This window comes from Pelodiscus sinensis, chromosome 1 (genome assembly GCF_049634645.1).
Source record: "Pelodiscus sinensis isolate JC-2024 chromosome 1, ASM4963464v1, whole genome shotgun sequence".
Classification (NCBI taxonomy): Eukaryota; Metazoa; Chordata; order Testudines; family Trionychidae; genus Pelodiscus; species Pelodiscus sinensis.
Window position 1 is genome coordinate 134,550,348 of NC_134711.1, and position 12,854 is coordinate 134,563,201.

The 12,854-nt window shown below is 48.8% G+C and overlaps 1 protein-coding gene across 1 annotated transcript in view; it reads right to left on the reverse strand.

The window, feature by feature from the left end:
* Positions 1-12,854, reverse strand: part of LOC112547505 (antigen WC1.1-like) — a 142,373-nt gene that overhangs the window by 97,479 nt on the left and 32,040 nt on the right. The window contains exons 3-4 of the mRNA XM_075902503.1: positions 10,605-10,919; positions 10,064-10,378 (exon numbers count right to left, since the gene is read on the reverse strand). Of these exons, the coding sequence (XP_075758618.1) occupies positions 10,064-10,378; positions 10,605-10,919 (630 nt within the window). The remainder of the gene's footprint in view (positions 1-10,063; positions 10,379-10,604; positions 10,920-12,854) is intronic.

The following is a 12,854-nucleotide window of genomic DNA, read 5'->3' on the forward strand; positions in this document are numbered from 1 at the left end:
TCGCTCCCTGCCAAAGGGAAGCAACCAGCCATGTTCCCATACGGACTGTTGTGGGGAGCGGTTACACATTTACAAAAAAGCCCACTTTTGAACAAGCCCAGAAGCAGCATATGGAATTTGGTGGTTGTAGCTCTTACCGTTGAGGAGGAGTTCTTGAACAAACAGACTCGCAGATGGACAGACAGATGCACAATTTGAATATAGACAGATATGGTACATCTGTATTTGAAACTTGTACTGTGCATCTGGGTGACACCCGCAGACAGCTTGGCATCAGCACTGCCTATCCCGTTTGATGTCCCATAAAGGCTCATGTGCAGTACAATGAACCCATGGAAAGGATCCCGTGGATACACCTTATGAGTCAGCAAGACATGGAGGACCTGCCTGTGGCCAGAGAGCTCTAAGTCTTTTCCGTGCCTTCAGCTATGAACTTGTGTTTGGAACAAAGAACGTACAAGCCAGGTGGCAAAAGAATATAGAAAGTAGCTGCATCTTCTTCATTTTATCTTCTTCCCAGCTCAGCTTGTCAGTGGAGTAACTTCTCCTAAGGAATCTCTGAACGATGGACTGAATGACCCATCCCAGCAATGGACGTGTTCCAGAGGGACTTTCAAATTAGCAAACTTGCCAGTACTGCTCAGAACCTGATACATGAACTCTGATGTCTCTGTGGATATCTAAGGGAATGTCTACACAGCAGAGCTAAAGACCAATTCAGCTACACAACTTCAGCTATGTCAATTGTGTAGCTTAAGTTGAAATTGCTTATTTTGGCTTTTTGACACTGTCGACACAGCAGAAAGTCCGAATTAGAGCACTCCTCCTCCAATTTCCTTACTCCTCATAAAATGAGGGTTATAGGAGTCAGAGTAAGCAGTCCTCCAGCTTGACAGTATTTCGAAATAAAGGCTTCTAGTGCAGATGCCGACTACGTTATTTCGGAACAATGTCAGTTATTCTGAAATAACACTCCTGTGTTGGTGTACCCCAAGTGTTTTACCGTTTAACAATTTTTGTTCTTTTTGACATAATAAACCTTTACTTTGAAGCAGGAAAGGATGGGCTAGCAGTGTGTTATTTTGGGTAACATGCAAACTTACATTGACTTGGTAACAAGATCAACCCTTTGGAGTCAGAAAAACATTTTGGCTGTTTCTAGATTGGCCAGTTTTTCCAGAAAATCAGCCGCTTTTCCGGAAAAACTTGCCAGCTGTCTACAATGACCGCTTGAATTTCCACAAAAGCACTGACTTCCTACTGTAAGAAATCAGTGCTTTTTGCGGAAATACTATGACGCTCCCGTTCGGGCAAAAGTCCCTTTTGCGCAAAACTTTTGTGCAAAAGGGCCAGTGTAGACAGCTGAGATTTGTTTTACGCAAAAAAGCACTGATCGCAAAAATCTAGACGCTCTTTTCTGCAAATGCTTTTAACAGAAAACTTTTCCACTAAAAGCATTTGCGGAAAATCATGCCAGTCTAGACGTAGCCCTTGTGTATTTGAACAATGTTTTAAAATAGTTTCTCTGTACTGGACTGAGGTGCTGACTGAGAGCCAAAGAACTGCCATGCAATAAAGGGGCTGTGCAATTTCTTTGTTCGGCTTCATAATAACTACTGTGGGGATCAGAAGCACAGTTTGTGACTCGTTAGTGAATTTAATTTCAGTGTTACCAACCAGTTTTGAGAATATCTGTTCTCCCTTTTGCAACCTTGGCTTTTCCGGTGAGGGCTGCCCCTGGCACATTGGGCCACGAATAGAGCACATGAAATTATGGACTCTTGCTAAGTAAGAAGGCATAACAAGCAATAAGAATGTGTTATAGGGAACAAACTTGGAGAGCAGATATGGTTTTGTTTGGTTATAAGTGGAAGGTGCTGTGAGGATTGTAGCACACTGAGTGTTACACGGGGTTTTGCGAGCAGATCCCATACATGAGTGGGTGAGGGCATTCCTGCAGATTGCCAGTCTGGAAAATCTCTGTCTCTATGTGTTTGTGGAATTGGGGCTGGGGTTTTAGTCTCTTAATCCAGGTTTAAGTACCTGGAAGCCAGTGAATGGTGTCTGCATGGGCACTTAAAGGTTGGGAGGTGAAAGACTTTCGTGGGGGCGGGGAGGGTTTGGACAATGAGGGTATGTCTACACTACCCCCCTAGTTCGAACTAGGGGGGTAATGTATGCATACCGAACTTGCTAATGAAGCCCGGGATTTGAATTTCCCGGGCTTCATTAGCATAAAGCCGGCTCCGCCATTTTTAAAAGACGGCTTGTTCGAACCCTGTGCCGCGCGGCTACACGCGGCACGGGCTAGATAGTTCGAGCTATGTAGCCATTCCGATCTATCTGTACACCTCATTCCACAAGGCGTACAGATAGTTCGGAATAACTACATCGTTCGAACTATCTAGTCCGTGCCGCGTGTAGCCGTGCGGCACGGGGTTCGAACAAGCCGGCTTTTAAAAATGGCGGAGCCGGCTTTATGCTAATGAAGCCCGGGAAATTCAAATCCCGGGCTTCATTAGCAAGTTCGGTATGCCTACATTACCCCCCTAGTTCGAACTAGGGGGGTAGTGTAGACATACCCTGAGAGAGCAGGGCTCATGCTGGTCAGGAACAAGCTGTTGTTGGTCATTTCACTTGGCTCCCTCTGATCTTTGCTTAGAGGGTGGCAGCTTTCTTGATTCACCTGATTCCAGTGCAGGAGTTCCCAGTGTGAGATAGAACCTGGCACTGATGTTCCCACTGGAGCTGTGCCCTGAAGTGTGCTGCCACTTCTGAGTCCAAGCTATGGTTCCAGCTAATCCATGCACAGATACGCAGGTTGGGCGGGGGGGACATTTTCTGTAGGGAATATTGTGACTCCCTGGGGATGTGCCTGTGTCTCAGTACTGTGGTTTTCAGACTATGGGTTGTGACCCAGTACTGGGGGGTGGAATGTCAGGGGCTGGGTCTAGTTGCTCAGGGTGATCAGGTGACCAGTGGAGGAGCTAAGGCTGCTCCCTGCCTGTCCAGGCACCACAGACTATACTGTTACCCAGAAGTAGTCAGCAACAGACCTGGTTCCTACAAGGGAATGGGGAGCGCACAGGGCTCCACGCACTGCCCCCGCCCTGAGCGCTAGCTCCGCACTCCCATTGGCTGGGAACCTGCTGCTGGCTGCTCCTGGGGGCAGCATGGTCTGCAGTGTCAGGAGAGGCAGGAGACTTCCTCAGCCCCCCCTGCTGCACTGCTGACCTGGAACTGCTCAAGTTAAGCCCCTCCTGCCGCAGCCCTGATCCCCTCCCCAAAGCCAGAGCCCCCTCCTACCCTCCAAAACTCTCACCCTCAGCCCCACCCTGGAGCCCACACTCTAGTTACATGACGTTGGGTCGTGGGCATCAACCATTTTTTGCAACTGAGTCATGAGGAAAAAAGGTTGAAACCCACTGACTCGGGATGTGCGTGTGTCTCAGGATCAATGAGCTACCTCACATGAAACTAAAATAAGCAGGGTCCTTCAGCAATGGCCAGTGCACAGCCAGGCAGCAGATCAGGAAGCACTCACCGAGCCCAGAGGTGGGCGGAACCAGGAGAGACTGACATGGGAAAGACAAGCAGAAGGGCGGGTGCAGCCACTGTGGCTGGCACGGTATGTACTAGCAATGGCAGCCTGACCAGTGCAGAGTGTGTCCACTGGATCCAAACCGCCCAAGGGTCTTGAAGCCCAAAGAGCATTTCAAGACTAATGGTATGTCTATACTTGCCCCCTAGTTCAAGCTAGGGAGGCAAATGAAGCATACCGAAGTTGCTAATGAAGCATGGGATTTAAATATCCTGCGCTTCATTAGCATAATCGTGGCCGGTCGCCATTTTAAAATGCCGGTCGCCCGATTTAACTTGCCGTGTGTAGATGAATTAGTCCAATCCAAAACCCTTCCCTCAAATTAACTGTTCCTCAGTACCAGTTAATTCGAGGGAAGGGTTTTGGATTGGACTACTGCGTCTACATGCGGCAAGTTAAATCGGGCGACCGGCATTTTAAAATGACGACTGACCTCGAATATGCTAATCAAGCGTGGGATATTTCAATCCCGTGCTTCATTAGCAATTTCAAAATGCTTCATTTGCCTCCCTAGTTCGAACCATTTTAAAATGCCGGTCGCCCGATTTAACTTGCCGCATGTAGATGCGTTAGTCCGATCCAAAACCCTTCCCTTGAATTAACTGTTCCTCCTCATTGCACGAGGAGTACCAGTTAATTCGATTAAAGAGTTTTGGATTGGACTACTGCGTCTACATGCGGCAAGTTAAATCGGGCGACCAGCATTTTAAAATGGCGACCGGCTGCAAATATGCTAATCAAGCTTCATTAGGAATTTCGAAATGCTTCATTTGCCTCTCTAGTTCGAACTAGGGGGCAAGTGTAGACGTACCCGAAGAGTGAAATCCCGGCCCCACTCAGGGCAATGGTAGAACCTGCATTGACTGTCACAGCAGCAGGTGATTTCCCTACGGCTGGGCTAGGAGAAGTCAAGTTTGCAGCCAGGGTAGTGTGAGAGTAGAGAGCAGACTTGGGGATTCCCAGGGCTATAACTGGGTACTACAGGCCCATGGCTCATGGCTATAGCTGGGTACCACAGGCTCTCAGGAAGAGCAGAAGGTACCAGGAGTTTTCTTTTAGGAGGGATTCTCCTTCCAGGGAGGAACCAGCACCCTCCTGTGCTGAGGAGTTCCCTCTGGGAACCAAGGGGTGGGCTGGGTGGCTAGTTAGGGCAGACAGGCCATGACTGCAGCAGGCAATACAGCTGGGAATGCAGAGAGCAATGCTGGGGAGAAGCCAGAGAGCTGTGAGATGATCCCCCCGAGGTACATAGGTACCCGCTGGGAGGGAGAGAGCAGAGAGGCTGAGGTGCTGGGCAGGACCCTGTAGGCTACTCATGCCGTGCAATGGCACCAGTAACACTGGACTCTGTGGAAGAGCCCTGGAAGCTCAAGCATATTCCTAGCAGGAAGGTTGAAATCTGAGGCTTCTGCAGCGGATTTGTCTGTAAGGACCCCAGCACCAGCCAGTCGAGAAGCTCTGTGGAGACTTTTCTCAGAGGGGTTAGCTGTGCTAGTCTGTACCTGCAAAAACAAGGAGTCCTGTGGAAACTTAAAGACTGTCAGATTTATTTAATAAACTGAAAAAACAACAAATAGTCTGGTAGCACTTTAAAGACTAACAAGACGTGCAGATGGTAACTTTTTAAAGTTCATCCTGTCCAGACTAACTCGACTATCCCCTGAAGATGTATTTGAGAATAAGCTTTCATGGGTAAAAGCCACTTGGTCAGATGCATTGCCAGGATTTCACTCTTAGGCTGTGTCTAGACTGGCAAGTTTTTCCGCAAAATCACTGTGTCTACACTGGACACTTGAATTTCCGGAAAAGCACTGACGATCTCATGTAAGATCGTCAGTGCTTTTCCGAAAATACTATGCTGCTCCCGTTCGGGCAAAAGTCTTTTTCCGAAAGACTTTTGCGCAAAAGGGCCAGTATAAACAGCACAGAAGTGTTTTCTGCAAAAAAGCCCCAATGGCGAAAATGGCGATTGGGGCTTTTTTGCGGAAAACCGCATCTAGATTGGCCTCAGATGCTTTTCCGCAAAAAGTGCTTTTGCGGAAAAGCATCCTGACAATCTAGACATGCTTTTCTGAAAATGCTTTTAACGGAAAACTTTTCATTCCAGTGTAGACGTAACCATAGGGTATGTCTAGACTACATGGCTCCGTCAACGGATCCATGTAGATGAGGTTTCTAGACATAGGGAAATGAAGCGGCAATTTAAATAATAACCACTTCATTTACATCAAAATGACTGCCGCGCTGTGCCGATCAACTGTTTGGCAGCAAAGTGTGATCGTCTGGATGCTCCGCGGTCAACAAGGGAAGCCTTTGTCCACCGTCCCGCTATGCCTTGTGGAATGAGGTTTATCAGGGTGGCCGACAAAGGCTTTCCCTGTCAACCGTGGAGCGTCCAGACTACCGTGCTGTGCCACCAAACAGCTGATTGGCACAGAGCGGCAGCCATTTTAATGTAAATGAAGTGGCAATTATTTAAATTGCCGCTTCATTTCCCTTTTTCGAGTACACTAATACATCGACGGAGCCATGTAGTTTTGACGTACCTTTAGACCTGAAATATTCAGCATCTGCATCAGGGCCACTTTATCGCTGGTATTTCCTATTCCTGGAGCATTTAGTTTTGACTAACTAGCGCTGTTTACCGTTTTTGTGGGTGAGGGAAATATCAGAGCGGGTCGACAATTCAAAAGTGTCCCCGTGAAGTATTTCAAAAGCCGTATTTCAATTTTAAAGGAAATCCAAGAGATTTGGATGTGGAAATGGAATGACAATCTTTGTTTAGATCAGGGTGGGTAAGATGCAGCCTGCAGGCTGGATCTGTCCCACCTCGCCCGCAGATCTGGCCTGCAGGATGCTCTGACCCGCCAGAGCCCTCAGGCACAGAGCAGAACAAGTCACTTTAAGTTTTTGCTGCACATTTTGGCTCTGCTCTGGGCACCAGTAGGAAAGGGAGGCTTTGTGCACACTGCTCCCAACAGTATCCAGCCAATAGGGGCTGTGATATTTTGCTGGGGGTGGGGCCAGCACACAAAGCCTCCCTTCCCCCACACCTGGAGCAGAGTGCCAAATGGAGCAGCCAGCAGTTTTGAGCAGCCTGGAAGTGTGGCAGGCAGGCAGCATTTAGGGACTGCTTGCTGGTAAAAGCTTAGGTAAGTGCGTCCCGGATAGAGCCTGCCTGCCTATTGGCATCTCACCCCCTCCGTGCACCCAAATTCCCTGCCCCAGGGCACCACCTGCTCCTGCCCCAGGGCACCACCCAAACCCTCTGCAACCTCCCTCCCCCAAGTCATAACTCCCTCCCAGACCCTGCACCCCCTCTTACATCCCTCACCCAGGCCAGACTCTTCTCCTGCACCCTATTTCCCTGCCGCAAGTCACCACCCAAACCCCTCCTGTCCCCCTCCCCCAAGTCACAACTCCCTCCCACACCCTGCACCCCTGCCTACACTCCTTCCTCAGGCCACAATCCTCTCCCGCACCTATGACCCCAAACTCCTGCCCCAGATCACAGCCTCCTCCTTCACCCAAACTCTCTCTGGGTATGTCTACACTACAAAGTTAATTCGAACTAACAGACGTTAGTTCGAATTAACTTTGATAGGCGCTACACATGCAAACCACTAGTTCAAACTTAATTCGAACTAACGGAGCGCTTAATTCGAACTAGGTAAACCTCATTCCACGGGGACTAACGCCTAGTTCGAATTAAGCAGTTCGAATTAAGGGCTGTGTAGCCACTTAATTCGAACTAGTGGGAGGCTAGCCCTCCCCAGCTTGCCCTGGTGGCCACTCTGTGAACCACCAGGGAAAGTCTTCTGCCCCCGTCCCAGCCCTGGAGCCCTTAAAGGGGCATAGGCTGGCTACAGTGCCCGTGCCAGGTGCAAGCCTGCCAGCACCCAGCCAGCAGACCCTGAACCTGGCACGGCATGAACCAGCCACCTGCTGCCACCCAGCCCTCCGCCTCTTCCCGGGACCAGGCTGGTGGCTCCCGGGAGCCTGCCCAGGTCCGCAAAAGGCGGGCACCCACCTGGTCGAGTGTGGACATCGTGGACCTCATCCACGACCTCCGTACTAGGCACAGGAAAGTGGCCATCTAGAGCAGGAGAGCTGCCAGCCTGGCCACCCAGGAGCAGGTTTTCATGAAAATCAGGGTGGTCCAATCCCCGACCCTGAGCCCTGAGCTTAGAATGGCCGTACTGGGTCAGACCAAAGGTCCATCTAGCCCAGTAGCCTGTTTGCCGACAGCGGCCAACACTAGGGACCCTGGAGGGGAAGGACCGAAACAATGACCAAGCCATTTGTCTCATGCCATCCATCTCCAGCCTTCCACAAACAGAGGCCAGGGACACCATTTCTTCCTCCTGGCTAATACCACTCCATGGACCCAACCTCAATGACTTTATCTCACTTCTCTTTAAACTCTGTTCTAGTTCTAGCCTTTACAGCCTCCTGCAGCAAGGAGTTCCACAGGTTGACTCTTTGCTTTGTGAAGAACAACTTTCTTTTATTAGTTGAAGCCTGCTACCCATTCATTTCATTTGGTGTCCTCTAGTCCTTCTATTATGGGAACTAATGAAGAACTTTTCTTTATGCACCCTCTCCACACCACTCATGTTTTTATAGACCTCTATCATATCCCCCCTCAGTCTCCTCTTTTCTAAGCTGAAAAGTCCCAGTCTGTTTAGCCTCTCTTTATATGGGACCTGTTCCAAACCCCGGATCATTTTAGTTGCCCTTCCCGCTCCCACACTCTCTCTTCCCTCTCCCACCTCCTTTTCCCAGTCTTCCCGAGTTTTGTTTAATAAAGAGAGTTTCTATTTTTGAACACACGTGTCCTTTATTTTGTACATCAGGAAGGGGGGCCAGGGAGGAGTAAGTGGAAGGAGGTGAGGGAGGAATGGGGTACAAGCCCCAATGGGGAGGACTGGGGTGGCTCTGCAGGCTCCTTGGGGTGGAAGCTCTCCTGGAGCCCCCCGATTGACCTCCCGCTGGATGGCAGCCTGCGGCAAGTGCAGCCAGGCTGATGGGCGAGTGGTGTGATGTGCCAAGTGTGGGCACTCAGGACACTCCAAGCCTGGACTGCTTTGCTGTCCCTCATTGAGTTAGACAAGTGAGCAGGGAACTCGTGAGAACTGTCTGTCCGGGGTGGGGATCGGGTCCCTTAAAGTACAGCCCTCGGCTAGCCTGAGACAGCAGCTCCACGCTCTAAGACCTAATCTGATGCCCTGCCGGCACTCGGTTCAGGGTCCACTCAATGTGGACATGCTAGTTCGAATTAGCAAAATGCTAATTCGAACTAGTTTTTAGGTCTAGATGCAATAGTTCGAATTAGCTTAGTTTGAATTAACTATTTCGAATTAAGTTAGTTCGAATTAGTGCTGTAGCGTAGACATACCCTCTCAGACACCACATCCTCTCCTGCATCCTAACCCACTACTATGAGTTCCTTTTTGCACCCAACTCCTGTTCCAGACCCTACAGCCATTCTATAGAAAAGTGTGGCCCTTTAAAACTTGCCAAAATCTTGGAGCGGCCCCCATCAGAAATTATTGTCTACCCCGGTATAGATTTTAATTAATAGCTTGATTCATTTGAACTTTTGGAAAAAGAAAAATTCAATTTTCCTTTTCTTATTTGGGTTGACAAGTTTTCTCTCTTCCTCCCCCTTTCTGTGTTTTCATCTTTTCTTCCATTGGGGGAAAAAAAAGAAGAGAAAAAAGTAAAAAGAGTGTGAGAAAGCAGGGGAAATAATTTTATCAGGCTTTTTCAACTGGAAAGGTGAGAAAAGAATGTTAAAAAGTGAGATAAAGTGCTACTTTCTCTGTGGCATGGTGCCAGAAATACTCTTAGGCACTCAAGGGAGAGAAGGGAAATGTTCATTTTCATCACTTTATAATTCAGACAAGGGAAGGGATTTTGCTGCACTATGGAAAGGCACATCCCTGGCCCAGCACTGACCCCTTCCAAACTGCATAGCCTGCTGCAGTCAGTGTGTGGGCTGGACTACATGATCTCCCAGGTCTCCTCCAGTTCTGTGATGAAACCTTCTCAAGAAGGTGTCGAGACTATTTTACAGAAAGTGGAAAGTATGAAGAAGCTGCCAGCTGGGAATCTCTAGTAGCTCCCCCTCTAATTGCTGTGGCAGTGATTTGGAGAAGGATGGGGACATGGAATTGGGAATATTTATCTAACCCACAAGAGAATGTGTTGCCCCTGCAGCCCTGCCCTGCACAAGGACAGAGTTGTTGAAGTTTTTGCTGGAGAACCCAGGGCCTTCCCTGGACACAGCTGTTTCTTTGTGATGCTATTTACTGTGATTTTATTTTCCATAACTTTGCAATTATTGTACAAGGTTGAGGATCCAGCTGCCCCTCCCCTCGCTGTGCCCTGAGGTTCCCCTGCTCTGGGGCAGTGTCACACACTGAGGTGTCACTAATCCAGCATTGCTCCTGCACTTACCTGAGCAAACCACACCGGCATCATTGTCGTGTGAGCACGGAGAGGCCCCCAGGGCAGTGACAGGACAGTGCCCCAAATGAGGTTCAGTCCCTTCACAGTGAAATGTGTCTGCCCAGACAGGGCCGGTTCCCTTCCCAAAGTGCCCTCCTCCTGGCACCGACACAGCGAATCTGCAGTCGAGCTGACGACAGAGAACATTGGCGTCTGATAGATCCCAATGTGAGCCACAGAGGGTCCCCCAGGCACCAAGCACCTGGATCTCCACCCTCCCGGAGCAGGCTGTGCTGCCGTTCACCAGCCGGAACCCTGTGAGCCCTGGAGAGAAGGGAGAAGGGTTTAGAGAGGTGATGTCTTGGAGCTATTCTGTAGCAAATAGTTAACAAAAGGAGACTCAGGGGGCATTTGGTTCCTGTCTCATTATCTTGGCTTGTTTGGGGTTTTATCCAGCTCCGCTCCCTACACAGGCAGATCCCTACCTCACCTCACCCTAATGCAGAATACACAGGAGCGTGATTTTAAAGATGTTGCACTGAGTCCTTACTTGAGCACCTGACACCAGCATCGTTTGCATGTGAGCACGTCTGATTCACTCGAGAGACCCTGGGGCAGGAAAACAGGAGAGACTCATTCCCCACACACTGTAATTCTTCAGTCCAGACCAGCCCTTGTCCTTCGCCAAAGTGAGCGCCTCCGAGGACCGATGCAGCTATTCCACACTGCAATTCAGTACAGATGACGTTGGCAACTTTGAGATCAAAGTGCGCATCACAGACTGTAGCCCACGTGTCTCCATGTATTATCTCCACACGTCCTGAGCAGGCAGTGTCCCCTCCAACCAGCCGGGGCTTCACATGTCCTGGAAAGTCAATGAAGGCTGAAAATTATAAGGGGCCTTTGGTAGTTGGGATGCTTGAGTGCCATAAAACAGTGTCTAAATGCTGATTTCCTGTTCTGTGGCCTAGCGACGGCAGCAATAGAAATAAAAGGGCAATGAATAAAACATGAGGAAAGGGGGCACTAGAGGAAATCAGTCAATATACGTGAGACGACAATATGAAGAAAACTGAGAATGGAAGCTAAAGACCCCTAAGTGTAAAACTCATGGCTGGCGGGGCTATGAGCAATGAGTTTATGAGGAACAAACAAATAAACAAAGCCTAACAGTGGTGGAGGCCCATTAGAAATGGAGATGGTAAAACTGTTAATAATGAACCAGAAAAGCCAGAAGTGCTCAATAAACATTTTTAGTTGTGGATGACAAGAGGGTGTCTGTTCATATTTTGTGAAGAGGATGAACCGCTCTCCAGTCTGCTGGTACCAAAGGAGAATATTAAATGGCATCTACCAGAGTTAAATATTTTTAGTTATATCCACAGACCTGAATAGCTGATAAAACCACAAAATAATAGAAATGTTGGATTGGAAGAATAATATAAATGTTGGGTTGGAAGGAACCTCAAGAGGTGAGCTAGTCCATGTCCTCATACCAAGGCAGGCTTAAGTAATCCTAGGCCATCCCTAAAAGTTTTTTATTTAATTTGTTGTGCAAAGTCACCAGTGATGGCTGTTCCAGCGATGGCTATGTAAGCTATTCCATTACTTAATGAGGGCTATTGTTAGAAAGCTTTTCCTAATATCGAATATGAATCTCCTCCCTTGCTGCAGTCTAAGGGTAAGTCTATACTACAGCACTAATTCGAACTAACTTAATTTGAATTAGTTAATTCAAACTAAGCTCATTCGAACTAGCGCATCTAGACCTAAAAACTAGTTCGAATTAGCGTTTTGCTAATTTGAACTAGCATGTCCACATTGAGTGGACCCTGAACCAAGGTTAAGGATTGCTGGAAGCAGTGCCGGCAGGGCATCAGGTTAGGACTTAGAGCATGGAGCTGCTGTCTCAGGCTAGCCGAGGGCTGTGCTTAAAGGGACCCGACCCCCACCCCAGACAGACAGTTCTCAGGGTTCCCCGCTTGCTTGTCTAACTCGATGAGGGACAGCAAAGCAGTCCTGGCTTGGAGTGCCCTGAATGCCCACACTAGGCACATCACAGCACTTGGCCATCAACCCGGTTGCACTTGCCGCAGGCTGCCATCTGGGGAGGGGGGGTCAATTGGGGGGCTGCAGGAGAGCTTCCACCCCGAGGAGCCCGCAGAGCCACCTCAGTCCTCCCCATCAGGGGCTCGTACCCCATTCCTCCCTCACCTCCTTCCGCTTACCCCTCCCTAGCCCCCCTTCCTGATGTACAAAATAAAGGACAAGTGTGTTCAAAAATAGAAACTCTCTTTATTGAACAAAACTCAGGGAGACTGGGAAAAGGAGGTGGGAGAGGGGAAGAGAAAGGCTGGGAGAGGGGAGGGCAATTAAAATGATCAGGGGTTTGGAACAGGTCCCATATGAACAGAGGCTAAAGAGACTGGGACTTTTCAGCTTAGAAAAGAGGAGACTGAGGGGAGATATGATAGAGGTCTATAAAAGCATGAGTGGTATGGAGAGAGTGCATAAAGAAAAGTTCTTCATTAGTTCCCATAACAGAAGGACTAGAGGACACCAAATGAAATGAATGGGTAGTAGGCTTCAAACTAATAACAGAAAGTTCTTCTTCACAAAGCAAATAGTCAATCTGTGGAACTCCTTGCTGCAGGAGGCTGTGAAGGCTAGAACTAGAACAGAGTTTAAAAAGAAGTTAGATAAAGTCACGGAGGTTGGGTCCATGGAGTGCTATTAGCCAGAGGGTAGAAATGGTGTCACTGGCCTCTGTTTGTGGAAGGCTGGAGATGGATGGCATGAG